The 17,390-nt window shown below is 38.3% G+C and overlaps 1 protein-coding gene across 1 annotated transcript in view; it reads left to right on the top strand.

The window, feature by feature from the left end:
- ARMC2 (armadillo repeat containing 2) overlaps positions 1-17,390 on the top strand; it is a 176,957-nt gene that overhangs the window by 136,763 nt on the left and 22,804 nt on the right. The window contains exons 15-16 of the mRNA XM_064486802.1: positions 7,857-8,002; positions 12,177-12,276. Of these exons, the coding sequence (XP_064342872.1) occupies positions 7,857-8,002; positions 12,177-12,276 (246 nt within the window). The remainder of the gene's footprint in view (positions 1-7,856; positions 8,003-12,176; positions 12,277-17,390) is intronic.

The following is a 17,390-nucleotide window of genomic DNA, read 5'->3' as shown; positions in this document are numbered from 1 at the left end:
CAATAACTTCCATCTGATGGACTCTTGCTCTGGTTATTGGAGGAAATTGTGCATCTATAAAATGCAAGTGCATATTCTCATGATTATATTTCTTAAACTCTTACAGATAATTTTATTGGAGATTGAAGGATTAAACAGGAAAAATATTTTTAAACATCTCTTTGGAAAGTTTTGTCTGAGTACAAAGCAGCAGATGAGGTCACTTACTTTCTTATTGTTTTCATTAAGGTGTATAATTACAATACAGTGAAATGCTTAGGTCTTACATGTTTGATGAGTTTTGACAAATAGCATATTCACACCCCTATCAAGAGGCAGAGGATTTCTATCACCTCAGAAATTTCCTCCCACCTCTTCCCAAAGAGAACCATTTTTCTGACCCCTTTCACCATAGATAAGCTCTGTCTGCTCTAGAATGTAACATAAATGGAATATACAGTGTGTACTTTTGTGTGTGTGGCTTTTTTTTTTAAACTTTTATTTTGAACTAAGTGTAGATTCACAAGATGTTGCAAAAATAGTAAAGGCCACCCTACTTCTCCCAATGGTGACATCTTCCATAACGATAAGACGTGAAAACCAGGATACTGATGTGGGTACAATACAGTTAACTAGAGCACTGTGTCTGGCTTATTTCACTTATTATGTTTGAGATTAGGGGAAACTCGTTTGTCACCATCTTTGGTTTTGTTATTAGGCTTACTAATTTTTAAACGATGTATTTGCTTATGGGAAGGGTCATATTTTCTACTTATGAGGTTTCCTTCTTATAAAGGAATACCCAGGAGTATAACTACCCACTCCCTCATCCAGCTGGCATGTGAGAGTAGGCAGTCAGAGGCTGCTCTTCCCTTTCTTGGGAAGAGGCTACATACAGGCAACTCGTGTTCACCTCGGATTCCCCAGGGACAGCATATATGAAGATCTGGGGGAAGCTCAGAGATCCCAAACGTGCAATGCGTTGGGCTTTGAATTTGAAAATAAGAGACTAAGGCAGATGGGAGGAAAGTTGGAAGATGTACTTTGTAGACGAGGTGGTATGCTCTGTAATCCTGAGCCCTGAATTAGATTTGCCCACCATGTCACAGGCCACACCTGCCCCTGGAGGAGCAGAGGAGAACACCTGTGCTCACCGAGCAGGACGTGAGGGGTGGAGAGTGACCAGGAGATAACGCTAAGGGATGTCTACAGCAGGACTGGGCAATAAGTATCCTGCGCCGGTTGTTTCTGGGGAGAGCCATTTGCTTTTCAATCGCTGTCATACCTGCTCAGTCTCATCTGTTCATTGTAGATGTATTAGTTGTGGCAATACAGAAATGGCACTAATTTTAACATGTAATTCTGGAAATCATTGTTTTTGCTTTGTAGTTCTTAAAGCATTATCTTTTTTCAGACTCATTTTCCTTATTTTGCTGCACTGGCACTCTCTCTGGTTTAGATGACATTCAAATTTCAACTGTACTGATACATATACTGGCCACAACTAGAAGAATCAGCTCCCTACTCATTTTATCAAGGTAACTGACACAGCGGCAGTCAATGGAGAAACAATAATAAACATAGGCAAACGTTGCCTAGAGTCTCAAAGTAGGGCACAGGGGTTTGCGGCAGGCAGAACCATTTCCTGCTGAAGTAGGACACCCGTGGTAGGGATGTGCGCCACAGCCAGGCACCAGGTGTTACCAAGGATTGTGAATTAATGTTGTTTTCATTTGCATGTATCTTAAGTCTGATAAAATGCTTAGGAATTTCTGGAACTAGTGGTTTCATGCATACAGTGGCATCTTATCATTGGTTTCTTTTGTCAGCCAGAACTCATCACATATGAGACAATGTGAAACTTCTTGGGTGACCACAGGGGCTCTGGTTTTGGCATTATATGTGGTCTCAATTGGGCAGAAATCCAGAAAATGAATATGCTTTCATGAATAGAGGGAGATAGTTTTGCTGAGGTTGGAAAATGGTGTGGCTTTGGTCTTAAACCATTTGACACTGTTTGCGGTCTCTGGAGGTTGTGTTTATTCTTTCACAATGTCAGCGGGAAGTGAACCATTCTGCAGTTGGCAGTGAAGTTGAGATAAAGCTCTAGGGATTTGGGTAATGGCTATTCCAGATGATTGAGAAATAAAATGAGTGCTTTTCGGAGACGGTCAAGTGGAGCAGGGAAGACAACAGACAAGGGGTCGGAACCCCAAATGCCCACCTACCTGCAGCTGGTGGACTTTGTGAGCTTCAGTTTCAGCCCTCATCTGAAAAGAGGGGCTCATAAGACCTTTTCTATCTACAATGTGGGGTTGGTTTAGGGAGCAAATGAAATCAAGCTTACGAGATAGCCTTATTAAAAAAAATAATGTAGATGGTCAAATCTTTTTCATAATACCATTCAATGGATAAAAATGAAATGAATCTTGATGCTAATTTTGGTAGAGGAAGCATACTAACTTTCAAACAGTTAATGGTACAATTTCCAATTGCATTATGTTCCAAAGTTTTCTTTGAAAGCTGTTTGTCTTTGAAATTGGGGAAATGTTTCTCCAAGGAGCAATGCCATGATGGATGGAGAAGTTCCCGAGCTAGCCAAAAAGCCTGGTCAAGTTGTGATGCGCCTAAATGGGGGTTCGGTGGTGGGATGTGAGCTACAAGCCCCTCTGATCTTGGGCCGCTCTGATGGCTACTTGCCTCTAGGGCAGAATTTGGTGAGTTCCCTGGGGACTGAGGACTCTGATGCGGGGGCGGGGGAGAGCGCAAAAGAAAGAGAGAAGGTCATCCACTCAAGAAGTGAGCAGTAAGTGAAGGCTGGGTGGAGAGCCAGCCCTCCCCACCGTGCGCCCACCCTAGTACATTAGAGAATGGTAGGGGTGGGGCCCCAGCTGCTGGGCCTGTGTCGTTCTTCTCAAGTCCGGTGATCCAGACTGGGGAGCCTCGTATTTTAAGGCAAAGATTTCATGTGTTTGCTAAGGTTTTTAAATTAATTAATAGTTGGAAACATAATTTGAAATTGAAGTACCCATGAATGATTGAAAAAAAGATGCCAAATCTTTTAAATTCCAATTTTACTTTACTAAAATGCTGTTTGAGCCTGCATAAATTATCTAATTACTTCCTAATACAAGTTTTCCCTTTAAAATGGGTCTCCTAATGTTGACTGCATGATGAGAACTTCGAGGCCCAACTCATTTAATGTGAGATAGGACAGCTTTTTCAAACTCATCAGGTGTTTTACCTAGAGATTCCAAGTGAGGGTGGGGCCCAATCTTATGATCAAGGAATCTGGGGAAACAGAAAAAGCTGCCTCAGGAAAAGTGAGTGCCATAAAGTTGTAGAGTGTAGCCCTGTCATTTTCCAGCGGTAGATTAGTAACCAGAATCTCACCAGAATGTTTCTTCCCTGATGTATACAAAAAAAATGTTGGTCCCTTTTTGTCCCAGACATCATCCAACAACTGCTTCAATTTTTATTAAATCCTCTCTGTGGGTTACTAATTCCATATTCTTCTCTTTTTGGTTCCCACTGGTTGCCCTCTGACTCAGTATATCTGTCCCAAGGGGTGGCACATTAAGAGAGAGGAAAATAGGAATTCAAACTCTTGTTTTTCAGTTTGCTGCTTCTTGGTGAGATGACAGTTAAGAGGTTGGGAATTGTTCCAGTAAGCCCTTTAGAAGCTAAACAAGCATCTCTGTGTGCATCTAATTTTTACTTTTCGTGTGTGTGTCATAAAGTATTTGAGATGGCTTAAAAGATTATGTACAATAAAATAGAAAAGTACATAACTAAGTGGAGTTAGGAATAATAAAAGCTAAATAGAGAGTCAAGAAAGAAACGAATACATTTCTCCAAACATGAAGCTTGGGCTTTGGTCAAGTCCAGCAGTGGGGTGGGGGGGTGGGCGGGCCCCGTGGGTGGGTTTTCCTGGTGGGGTGGGAAGCAAAGCCTCAGCGGCAGAGCACACAGCTCATTAACAATTTCCGCAAATGTATCTCTGTTAAAAGTTGGAGCAAGGTTGAGAGTTAAGTGGGTTGACTTGGAATTTGCCTTTACTGTTACCACGGTATTTGGCTAGCCTCTCCTCCCACTGATCTCTTTACATTTTTCCCAGAAAAAGCCACTTGTCTGTGCTCAGAGTATGCAGCCCCAGCCCCACCCGCAGTGAGATTGTGGGCTCACAGCCAGCCTCTCAAAATGGGGGGCCTTCCCTACTGCATCTGCCCAGTGACCTCCCCCTGATCTCCTCCCTCGGGGTTTAAGCTCTGGTTTAGCCCCAGGCCTCTGCTAATCCCCGCCCTTAGTTGCCAGAGGCTTCTTAAAGGGGAAAAGGCTCCTTTTCCGTCTCCCTTGTCCCTTCATCTCCTTCCTCCTCCTTTTTTCCTTCTTTTCCCTCCTAATCCCCTCCTCCTTCCCTTCTCCTGTGTACCATCCAGCCAGCTTTTTATGAGTGTATTTAGTGTCCTCTGGGTAGAAAGAGGAATAAGAAACCATTCATACCCCAGGGAAGCTCAAAGTAGGAGAGAGAGTGCTTGAAACAAGTGGTTAGGAGTCTGTGATGGGTGCTGAACGGGCATGAAAAGGACAGTCTGTTAACCTGGAAGAGGGAGCAATCAACCACTGAAAAGTCTTCACAGAGGAGAAGTGAGCCTGAGCTGGGTCCAGAAACATGAGCAGGAGACAGCCAGGTGGAGAAGAGGCAGAGGAGTGTGATGGAGGACATTCTAGGCAGGAGCATTGGATGAGGACGTTGTGTGTAGGGCAGAGCCTGAGAGATGACCCATGTGGAGGGGAGAAGGAGGAAGGGAGGTGAAGGAGATGAGCCTGGTGGGGTGAACTCTGCTTTAGCAAGTGAAGTGCCTTTATGATATGGATTTTGCCTGGTATGCCACCAGAAATCAGAGGAAGTCTTTGACTGGGGAAGGTTGGGCATTGGGATGCTCCATCTAGTAGCAGGGATGTTGTGGGGAGATGAACCCAACAAGGGAGAGAATGTGGAAGGAGCCCATTCAAGGGGGCCGTAGGGTTTGGGGAGGAAATGAAGTGGGCTTAAATGGAACCAGCAGCCCTGGTGATGGGAAGAAGAGGTAGTGCAGGTGACCAGTCGGGTATGAAAAGGGAAGGGGGAGGGGGGTGAGGAGGCTAGGAAGGAGCTGCTGCCATGAATGAGATGAACAGGGAATACACTAGGGACCAGCCCCCTCCAGGAAGTCCGTTTTTGTTTCATATATTATTCTTTATACCTCTGCTCCTTTTAAATCAGCTTAAAATACATCTGCCTCAGAGATATTGTCTGATTCAGCCATGGTTTTCTGATATCCTTTCTATTTATACTAGTGCTTCCTTTTAGGTAGGGATTCATCCGTTCCATCCACAGATGTTTATTGAGGACCCTTTGTGTGCCAGGCACTGGATCTGGGCCTGGGGGGCACAATGGTGAAAAGATAAAAGTATGTACCCTCACTGAAGCTTCTGGTATAGAGGAGTAGACAGACAATAAAACATAATGTTAAGTCACCTAAGGTAAGTAGTTTGTGGAGGGGTGTGTGGATGAGATGAAGTTTGAGGGATTGGTAAAATTTGGGCCATACTGGGCCTTGTAAACCATGGTCAGGAAACGGAATCCCAGGAGCAGTGGGCAAAGAGCCAGTAGGGCTTAGGGTGACAGAAAGCAGAAACGCGGGATTCTGGAATATCTCTGAGGCCTGGGACTTGAGCAGCTGGATCGATGGTGGTGTCATACATTGAAGCACCACTATGTATTTTTCAAGTGCAAAGTATATGTTATACATATGTTAATTCTGCCAGCATCACAGCTGACAAATTTGGAAACATTCGAGGTGGCATATCTCACTCAACTGCATGTACTCCACACTATGTGATATAGGCAGTAAATGGAGACGGATTTAAAATCAGGTAATGTGTCTTGTATAAATGTGTGTTTCCACTCTTGATTCAGGCCATTTGTAAAAGTTCTGTATTGGGGGAAAAAGAACCTTAAGCTGTCATAACTTTTTCTAAGGAGGGGAGAAAAAAACTAAGGTTGAAACAAGAAAATAAAAGCTCCCTAAGAAAACTATGGAACCTCCTGCTGACAGCATCCTGTGCCAGAGGTCAAGTGTGGGGAGCAAGAAGATGACAGCAGATTGAGGTGCCCACTCTGTGAAGCCTTGGGGACCAGGGAAGGGGAAGTGTTTCTGTGCACGATGGGTGGAATAGGGGTTGCTTGGTCTCCCATGGTCTCTGTCTGGTTCAGGCCAGGATTCACAGGGACATCAACGTTCTTTGGTGTTGGAGAAGGGAAGCTTTGAGTCATCCTTTGGACTGATACAAACCAGCAGTGCTCCAGTGCCTGGGCTGTCTCTGAAGAAGAACAGGTAGAGCCAGGGTCAGATGATGAGAATTTTCCATTTTATTGTGGTGATGGCCTGGAATGCCTAGAATGGTTTATTAGCTTTCACAGAAGGCCTATTCCTTAGGATAGGAGACTACATTGTAGATCCGCGGTCAAATGGAATGCCTGAATAGTTTGTTTCTCCTCCAATGTTTTGGATACCGAATCTTTCAGGGAAAAGTTTACTGAAGTGCTGCATAATTGAATTGACTACAAAAGACTGGCTCACATTTTCTTGGAGCATTATTTTTATTTTCTCTGCTTTCAAAGTGGACAGTTATATTTTAACAAAATCCTTTTGTTGTGGTTGTTACAAAGGAAAACTAATCAAAGATACATGTCATCTTAATAACTGTTTGTAAAGTTTATTAATTATGGCTGTAATGATGCTTAATATTTACATAATGCTTTACAGTGTAGGAAAACATTGTTACCTTTTTTCTGCCTGATGCACACAACCCCAACTGGTGAGCAGGAATTATAACCCCCTTTTCACAGATGAGGAAAGGGGGAAGTTGAGGAATGAGTAAGCATGGAAGTCGCATAACTAGGATGAGATTTGAGACTTGAAAATATCCATTATTCACTCTAGGCCAGTGATCTCTTCTGCATTTTGGGGGTGAAGACCCACAACAGAGTTGGGGCTGGGACACACAAGTTTTGAGCTCCTGTTAGTTCGCTGGCACTGGCAATGCCATCCATTCATCTCATCCCTTTGAATCCTAACAGCCCCAGGGTAGTTATCACCATCCCCACTTTACTGATGAGAAAAATGTGCTCTGGGAGGGTAACTAAGCTAAGCTGGTGAGTGGTAGGGCTGGGGTTTGACTAACTCCTGAGCTAACCCCCTTAACCAGTAGTCTGCCTAAACCATCCCACGAGGAACACTCACCCTACATATTTAAAATGATTAGGTAACAGCAACTTTTATTTCATGAATTTGTTAAATTGTTCTCTTCTCCACTTTTAGACAAGGGTTAACGTACATAGCTTTTCTGAACTTTTTTTTTTTTTTTTTACAAAATAAGACAAATTTGTAAGACATCAGTCCTTTCCTCTTGGAAGAGAATATTCTTTGGATAAAACATTATTATTTGATGGTACTTATAAGAATATGGAAGAAGAAGTTTCTAATCTGTGGAACTGACCTGCCATGTCACAGGGTCAGTAGATGATCTCATGACTGCTGCTAAACCCAGATGAAGATTTGTTTAACCCTGGGGTTTGGGTATATTAATTGCTTCTTAACACGAATATTTCATTCATTACTTTTGAACCAACGTAGACTTTCTTTGCATTCATTTCTTGGTTTTCATGTTATACTGCTTGTGACTAGGCCCATGTTCTCTGATGGGAGATGCATAACGGGGCCTCGGTTTAGTTTCTGATGTAACTACACTTATGGTATGAATTGTGCTATGCTGATTAGTGTTGCTGTATTTTCAAATATTAAAAAATGGCACTAACATGTTTTTCTCAGATGACTGCTACGCTGAGAAACTTGGTTGATTCACCACTGGCAAGAAGTAAGCTGCTAAGCATCAGTGCCCTTCCCCAGCTGTGCACGGTGATGGGACAGTACACAGGTGACAAGGATGTCTGCACCAATATTGCCAGAATATTCAGGTAGGTAGACTAGGAAAACAAAGCAGCCTTCCAGAAATGTTAATGCTTAGATTTTGGGGTTATCTTTAATATTTGTGTGCGTGACTGGCAAGGATCCTGTTTTTGCTTTTTACCTCACCTAGAACAAAAGGTAAATCTAGTGGCCCAAGTTAAAAATAAGTTATTTAAACCAATGACTCCATTTCTTATGTGTTTCTAATGTGAATCTAAACTCATTGATTGTAAGTTACTTTTACTAAAGTTGTGAGTTGTGAGTTATCCTAGTATTTTTACAAAACAAGCAAATAAAACTTCCTCTCAGCTTGTTGGAGATAAAGAGATACACCGCAAAACATGGCAAACTTACTCGTGCATTTGTAAACGACGCTTAAGGGTTTTAACTCAAGAAAGAGGCCATTGCCTAGAAAGTCTGACCTGACTTAATTTGTAATCAAAGGTTATTTTATTTCAGTTGTTTGACAGAACTTTGGCTCACGCATTCCCTAGTCATGTTTCTACTTTACTCCAGAAGCGATGATCTCTGAAAACAGGTTGCCTCAAAGTTAGATGTAGCTATATTTCAGAACTGTCTTTTAATTATGCTTTTATATTTGTTCCCTCACTGCTCTTTGCCAGTGTTTTCACATAATGATCCCTCAAGAGACCTGGACCTTTCTTGAACGATAATATTGTAGTTGTTTAACAAAGTACAAAATTTCCTAAAGACTGAACTTGTAATTGACCCCAGCATGAGGATAGGAGTCCAGCTTTGATCTTTTAGCAATGCACTTTCCTGTCTGGGTACTTAATTACTCCCCTTTTGAAGCCCTGTAAAATCGTAAAGAGTTTCTTTCTGTGTACAGCGGCATGTAGAGATCCAATTTAATTTTTTCCCATGGGGATAGACAGTTTTCCCAGCACATTTTATCGACTATGCCATCCTTTTTTTTTCACTAATTTTGAATGCCTAGTCAGTCAAACACAAGGCTCCATCTGCACGCAGGTCTGTTTCTAGGCATTCTGTTCAGTCCATCCTCAGACCAGTACCACATTGTTTTTACTATTATGGATTTTAATCTTGCTATAAGGTTAATCCCTCACTTCTTTTCTCCTTTAAGATACAAATTCTTATTTTCTCTTCTTCATGAATTGGAGAATCAGGTAAAATCCATATAGGAACTTTGAATTTTTTTCATGGAACCACACTGAGTATGTAGAGCAGTTGGGATGGAGGTGGAGAGAACTGACATCTTTATGATGTCGAGTCTTCCATCAGTAAACATTTTTTTGGGGGGGGTAGGTAATTAGGTTTACTTATTTATTTTTAGAGGAGGTACTAGGGATTGAACCCAGGACCTTGTGTATGCTAAGCATGCACTCTACCACTTGAGCTATACCCTCCCCCCATCACAACGTAAATAAATATTTGTGATGTCTTCTTATAAGAAAATTTTATAATTTTCTCCAAAAAGTTTTTATACATCTTTTGTTGGATGTATTCCTTCCTTGGATGGCTTTTGCTGCAATTATGAATGTAATTTTTAAAAAAAAATTCTAATGAATACTGCTTATGTATATGAGTAGTATGGATGTAGTTTGCTTGTTAGCTTATATCCAGGAAATCTTGATTAACATTAGGTCTTAAAGTTAGTCTATAGAGTCTCTTGGATTTTATATGCAAATTATATGCAAAAGAGGACACTACTGTTTTTTTCCCACTATTACAACTCTTCGCCCCTGTCCCCTCCTTTTTCTTAGGTGCATTGCTTAGGATATCCAATACAAAGTTGTGAGAGTATTCAGCTGGCTGACTTCCTTCTGACTTTAAAGGAAGTATTTTGGGGGGTTTACCAGTTGAAATTAATATTTGTTATAGGTTTTTGTAGATGCCCTTTAACAGTTAAGGAACAATTTTCTCTCATTAATGGATTTTAAATTGCTTTGAATGCTTGCCCTAAGTCTATTTTGATTATGTGGATTTTCTTTGTTTAATTTATTAATGTTCTAGATTACGTTAATAGATTTTCTCATGTTAAACCATTATATATCACTAGGTTTATTTAAATAATATTGTGTTTAGGATTTTTCACATGGTAACGCGTTAGATTGACCTTGAAAGTATGTTTCCTTTCTCATATTGTCCTTGTCTGGCTTTAGTGTCAAGTTTATACTAGCCTCATAAAATGAGCTGGGATATATTCAAACATGCTTCTGTTTTCTAGAAGAATTTCTGAAAATTAAACTTACTGTTCCTTGAAAAGTTTGTAGAACTTGCTTCAAAAACTGTTTTATCCTGGTGTATGTGTGTGTGTATCTGCGTGTATGCATGCATGTGTGAATACCGTTGACTACTGAGTCACTTTCTTTAATGGCTTTATGTCTAGTCGTATTTCCTGTTTCTATTTGGGTCAGTTTCTAAAAGTTTTATATTTTTATAGGAATTTTTCCATTTATTTAAGTTTTCAAACTAAAATCATTCCAGATATTCTCTTATTATCTTTTTAACCTCTGTTGCATCTTAATTGTGCCCCTTATGGTTATATTATTTATTTAACAAGCACTCATACAGTACCTACTATGTGCCAGGCAATGTTCTAAGCACTTTCCAAAAACTAATTCATTTACTCCTGATAACAACTTTAAAAGGTAGGTACTTTTATTATTATCTTCATTGTGCATATAAGAAGCCTGAGGCATAGAGAAATTTGATAGTTTTCCCAGGGCCATTCAAACCAGGTAGAATTCATACATTTAACCACTATGTTATACTGCCTCTTCATTTTGATATTGATTTTCATTCCTTATTTTGATTGTTTATTATGTTTCTCTTTTTTTTCTTGATGATTCTTGCCAAAGGTTTGCCAATTTTATTAGTTTTTGCAAAGAACCAACAGATTTATTGATCCACTCTACTGTATGTTTATTTTCTGTTTTATTCCTTCTGTTCTTATCCTTAGTAATCCCCTTCTTCTACTCTTTCTTGATATATTTTTCTTCTGCTTTGGTTAGATATTCAGTTCCTTTCTTTTCAGCCTTCTTAAGGTTATAGATTTTCCTCTAACTACTGCTGCAGCTACATCTCACAAATTTTGATTTGTAGCATTTTTGTTATTACTCAGATATAAGTGTATTTTTGTTTTTGTGTTTGACCCATAAGTTATATGTCTTGAAATCTCTAGAAGTTTGTTTTTCAAACAATGTATTTTTAATTGATTTCTTTTTTAACATGTTTATTTATTTTTATTTATTTATTCACTTTCTAATTGAAGTATATATACTTCAATATATATAGAAGTATATATATTTCACTTATATATAATTTATATATAATTGATTTACAATGTGTTAATTTCTGCTGTATAGCATAGTGATTCATTTATATTATATATATGTTTCTTTTCATATTCTTTTTCATTATAGGCCATTACTGAATGAAGACACTGAATATAGTTCCCTGTGCTATATAGTAGGACCTTGTTGTTTATCTGTTTTATATATAGTAGTTAGTATCTACTTTGACCAGAAAATGTGATCTGAGACACCAATTCTTTGAAAATTTCCTTAGACTTATTAATGGCCTGGTACATGATCAAGTTTTTAAAACATTAATGTTGTTTTACCTATTAATCTGTCACTTAATGAGAGATTTATGATCATCTATCAATTTGATGTAGGTTTGTCAATACTGCCTTGTGGGTTTTGTTTGCTTGCTTAGTTTTGAAAATTTGAAGCTATTCTCAAGGCTTTTTGCCTTACGGTCTATTTTGCCCAATAATAATGTACCACTACCACTAGTATATTCAAGCAGTTTAACATTTGCTTCTGATGGAGCTCCAGGAGATTGACTGGTTGGTGTCCAACCAGATTTTATGTAAATTTCTTAGCTTGTGTTTTCTGAACTACATGGGCAGTGTAAATTCACACCTTGTACATGTGTTAGAGGTTTCAGGTTTCTCTTGTCCAAAGGTCTTTAAAAAAATTTTTCCCCATGCTCCCATCCCCTGCCCCGCCAAGTCTAGAGCAGACCACAAGCCTCCATGAGGCTTCTCTGGACTGGTGTGTGGAGTACTTCTGGTCTCCTTCTCATGCATAGGGCAATGCTTTGAAGGTCTGCATTTAAAGTAACACTACGTATATTTGAGCTTTATAGAAAAACAAAGTTTATTTTTTGTTTTCCCATTTGATATTTCTGCAGCAAACTTACTTCTTATCATGACTGCTGTGTAGCCTTGGCCAACTATTCCAGATGTTACGCCTTGTTTTTGAATCTGATAAACAAATACCAGAAGAAGCAGGTCAGTTCTTCACACATTTAATTCTTCAACGTGTCTTTCTTTGCACTGGTGTATTTGTGTAAGCCCAAGTTGAATGACTATGTTTTGAATGTACAGGTTTCTATTAGAAGCTTCCATTCAGTGTATGACAGGCTGTTCCCAGGAGGCAGAGAGTTCCACACAGGAGTTGGGGAAGGAGTAGTTTGAGGCAGGAATGGGCTCAACAGGATGTCGATGCATTAGGAGGATTCATGATTTGGGGTAGAGGGTGGGTGGACTACTACAGTGTCGTTCCTTCCAGTGATCTGTAGACCCCTACATGAAAGTCACCTTTGGGTGGGGTGGGGTTACACTGGTTATTTCTAAGGCCCAGCCCCAGCCTACTAAGCCAGATGGGTGCAGAGGGGCCTAGCCAAGAACTACAGGGACTTCTGATGCAAACTATAATTTGGAATCCCCTACACTGGGTATTCTCTGAAGATTCTTCCAGCCCTGAAATTCTCTTAACTTTTTGATACTGTTGCATTTAGAAGATGACATTTCTAGGTAAGTATTTAAAGGAAATAATTTGGTTTTAATGGATTGGACAAAACTGTGTAAAGCTGTTTAAAAAAGGAAAGAACTCACAAATGATTTCCCCTTAATAAAATTATAATACTTGATACACATACTAATTTGTATTATAAGTTTTTGATTATTCACTAAATGCAGTCTAGTTTATTCGCCTTTATAAATGATTCAAGTGACATCAACTCTTTAGTGGAGACAGTTTATACATGAGGACAATATATATTCATTTCAATTGTGGTAAATTTTCAAAATCACACAGTAGGTTTCACCAGTTTAAAACCAAATAATTTATGTATATACTAAGACTATTTTAACATAAAGTTTTGTGTTTGTTTATATTTGCCATATCAAAACCACCTCGAAATGTGGTTTGCCACAAATAGCACTGAACTGATTTTTACCCAGCCAAATACTTCTGCTGAGAATGACTAAATTTGTCAGATTTTACACTATTATCAGTTATTTACTAAAAAGGTTACTGGTCTCTTTTGGTTATATAGATGATAAAGAAATTTCTGTGCTCATGTTATACCATTACTACACTTTAAAAATGATGAAACTTTGCTTAAAGTGTTAATAAGCTTCTATTTAACTTTAAAAAGCAGATTTACAAGTATGCCCATGAGTTCCTGATTCTGAGTAGTTGGAGTACAAATGCTTCCCCCTATGTATCTTCTATCTTCTCTAAATTACAGAATTTGAAAGACTTCAAAGTATAAGAATTTGCTATGTCAGGTGAAGAATGAATTTGATTAATCTTCCTTAAAATATTCACAGTCTATTGTTAATTTCAGTGTCCACTAAGCATTTATTGATTTAGATTTTGGTACAATGTATTGTCAGAACTCTAATATTTGGATAAGTGAAGTAACCCAATAGGAGCTTAGGCACTCCTATTCTTGGTTTTCTTTTTTAAGGAAAAAATTCAAATGGTAGAAAAGATAGTTTACTGTAACATTAAAAGAATCTTTTAGATATCATACTTAAAGAGAGATTTACTTATGGATTTTATTTTTTTAGTTTTGTTTTATGGAATTATTTTATGGGTTTTCATTGTAATCTTATTTTACCATCATTGTTTCTTCTTTGCTTTGGTGTTTTGATCATGGATGACTTAGATGACAGTAAGTGGAGAAGACACCTTGGCCTTGCACTAGAATTTTTAAATGTGGGTGAAACATTTCTGTTTAACAGTTTGATTTCAAATTATGTCATAACCCGTAATTTTTTTTTAAAAAAGAAAGAAAACCCCCATCAGTTCAGTACTGACAAATAGCCCTGTTGTTTTACGGCATTCCTGGCAGGTAACTTTTAGTTTCTCTGATTTTAGCTTAGGTGATGGCTATGGCTAATAAACAGTGAAAAGTCCTGGTGTCTTGCTAACGTGAAATATTTGAGATGTCAGCATAGTTAAGGGTGTGCTTGTTCTGGTTCAAGGAACTAAAAGTTTAATTGGCATAAAATTTTAACACACTTCTTACTGAACTGCTTTTCACTTTGGGCCAATAGTTGTGTGTAAAGCAAAATTGATGTTTAAAAGCCACATTTTTCTCCATTAATTTATGTTATAATTTTATGTTTCTATTGAAATTATTTTGGCCCAAAGAAGAGTAAAGAGCATCTTGCAAGCTAAGTACAGCAACATGTTGCTTTCAGAACCGTCAAAGAAATGTGTAGTTTATCCCCCAATCACCAAAATTATTTTAATCATTGTTGTGAAAATCATATTCAATTATATTACATATTTCCTTGTCTTCTCAGAAGAGATTAAAAATAATTTAACCTCTTCTTGATGCCAAAGGCCAATATTGCCAGCATTAATTGTTACTCTAGAAGTTATTTGTCCCACGGTGGGAGCAGGAGTCTATTGATGAAGTTCTTTAAGTGTCTGTGTCTTCTTTTTGTAGATTTCCCTCTCTCCCTTTCTGTTGTTGTTAAGTTTGCCTTTGGTAATCCTTATCTGTCTTTTGCAATTATTTGCAATTAGCAGGGGGACCTCATAACCAAACTCGTTAAAGTAACACTTAAAAAAAATAACATTTAAAAAGTCTAAAATAAATTTGAATATGAATAGGTTCTTAATGAGAAAGGCTTGAGGGACTCTGATGAAATTTCTCTTGTCCCTTCTCATCTTTGGAAGCCAATTCACATTTCAAGATGTAGCTCTTGTGTTCCCTTCTCTGTAAAGACTTCGAAGACCAGTCATTTTCTTCCTCTTCAGTGCATCATTTTATTTTTATTTTTCAAATGTTCGTAGCAGCTTTATTTGTAATAGCCAAAAACTAGAAACAACCAAATTTGTCCTTCACTGGATGAATGGCTAAACAAACTATGGAATATCCACACCGTGGAATACTATTCAGCCATAAAAAGAATGAACTATTGATGCACACTGCAATCTAGATGAATCTTCAGAGAATTACACTGAGTGAAAAAAGCCAATCCCAAAAGGTTACACACTGCATGCATCATTTCAAAGACTTTAATGTAGCTAGTACACCCACCTAGTACAGCCAGAGCTAAAGACCCAAGTAGTATGTCACTGATCTTAACCATTTCACTATTATTAAGAAAAATTATCCAAAACTTAGAACTGGGGTGTGGGGTGGGAACCTACATGTCCTGACAAGTTATATTGGGTCATTGTTTAACAGGCAGGGCTTAATTCTCAAGGAGAATGTATCTTTGTTTAAACTTGTTGTTTACTATTTGATTAGAACTCAGACACTATAAAGTTACACATTAATTTGTAGATTTTTTTTCTGGTAGACAAGATAACCTCAAAGTTATGGTTTATTACCCTTAAGCTATTAGCCAGGTGTGTATCCAACTAGTAATCTTATTCTAACATTCTTTTTAATGCTTGTAAACACCCAGTTCTTTGATGGTTCTTGGAGCCAACTTTACCATTGTATTGGCTTCCCTTATTAATGAGATAAATAATATTTTAATATGTTAATTTTATATTTCTATGGGAGCCATGTTAACTTTTTACAAATTATACTTTGAGTCTATACTATCTTTTACTTATGCATAAGAATGCAATGTTAGTTTTGAACCATCTTTGATTTTTTTATCATAAGAGAAATAGATACATGATCTATATTTTCCTCACAACCAAAATATTTTAGAAGAGCACAGGAATTATTCAGGCAACAAGGAAGAATTTTATGTCCCAACTACTTCCTAAAATCATAAGCCAAAAGCTCTCAGGGATCCTTGTAAATATTTCTTTTGTGATTCTCCAAATGGTTATCATTTGTGTAGCTGCTTCACCCACTTTTGGGATTTCCTAAGGACACAGGCCTTGTCTTGATAAACTTGAGGTGATGCTTGGCATAACGGACTCATGAATAAGTGCTCAAAGCATGAGTTTTGAGTATGTGAAATGCTTTGGAATCCGTCAAGTATTATACAGTATTTCTTCTAGTCCTTTAGCATTTCTTCCTTAAATATGTACTTTCCTCTTCCTACTTTGGAGGAGGAAATAATAATAATTTTTCTCACTTTTTTTTTTTTAAATTGGTGGACTGCCATAACAACAGCAAAACAAAAATGATGGACCTTAAATGACTTCAGCACAGCATCCTAGCAGAGCATTCCTGTTCCCCTTGGCCCAGGTGGGCAGTATGATGTGATTCGTTTTTCCTCTTTGCCTAGAGATTAAAGTAATTTCCAGAAACCCCACATCATATGCTGATGTGAGTGTATTAATCTATAGGGGCTCAAACTTTGCTACACCTGAGGCTTACCTGGGTGTTGAGGCTTTGAACTGATCTCTGAAACATACATCAGTCCTCTAGCAATTTTAAAATGGAATTATTACTTCCTAGAACTATGGTTTTTTTCAGCTCTAGGAAATGTTTCTCCAAGACTAACTTGGGTTGTAGACACATGCGTACTTCGGAAGTTCTATGATCTCTTCATGTACATAGCTGTCACCCAGTGATTAAACAATCAGAAAGAGTCTATAGACCTTATCCTTGTTCTCAGAGGTTAGTGTTGCCTTTGTCTTAAAAGTCTGAGGACTACATTGGCAATCAGCTGAGATTTCATTTTTCTAGGACTCATTTTTAAATTAAATTTTGTTACAGCTAACTGTATTTTTGAAGAACACAGGAACAAAAATCTCAAAAAAAAGAAAAAAAGGAAAGGAAAAGAAAAAGAAAAAGAAAAACTCTCTTTAGTAATAAATGAACTGTCACCTACACACACCTCTTTCAGTGAGTTTTATCAGTCAGGTGAGGAGGTTGGCAGGAATCTGTGGCCAGCTGCTTCCAGAGTTCACCGGGGAGGCGAGGGAATCCTGCTTGGAATCAGCTAGCACCAGAGCTGGGTGCTCGGACAAGTAGAGTATTTCCTCCCGCATCTGATGTTGTTTTCCATTCAAGGGAAAAAAAGGAAAAGAAATTGTGTGACAAAATGTCAAAAGTAAAAAATTTTCCCTTTTTTTTTTTTTTACATTATTCATATTCATCTCTTTTCAAGGTTAAAGTCTGACTTCAGCAAATGAGAATGGGTGTTTTTTAATGTCCTTAATCTGTCCCTATTAAGTCAGTTGATAA

This window comes from Camelus dromedarius, chromosome 6 (assembly GCF_036321535.1).
Source record: "Camelus dromedarius isolate mCamDro1 chromosome 6, mCamDro1.pat, whole genome shotgun sequence".
Lineage (NCBI taxonomy): Eukaryota > Metazoa > Chordata > Mammalia > Artiodactyla > Camelidae > Camelus > Camelus dromedarius.
This window is presented reverse-complemented; position numbering and strand designations above follow the sequence as displayed.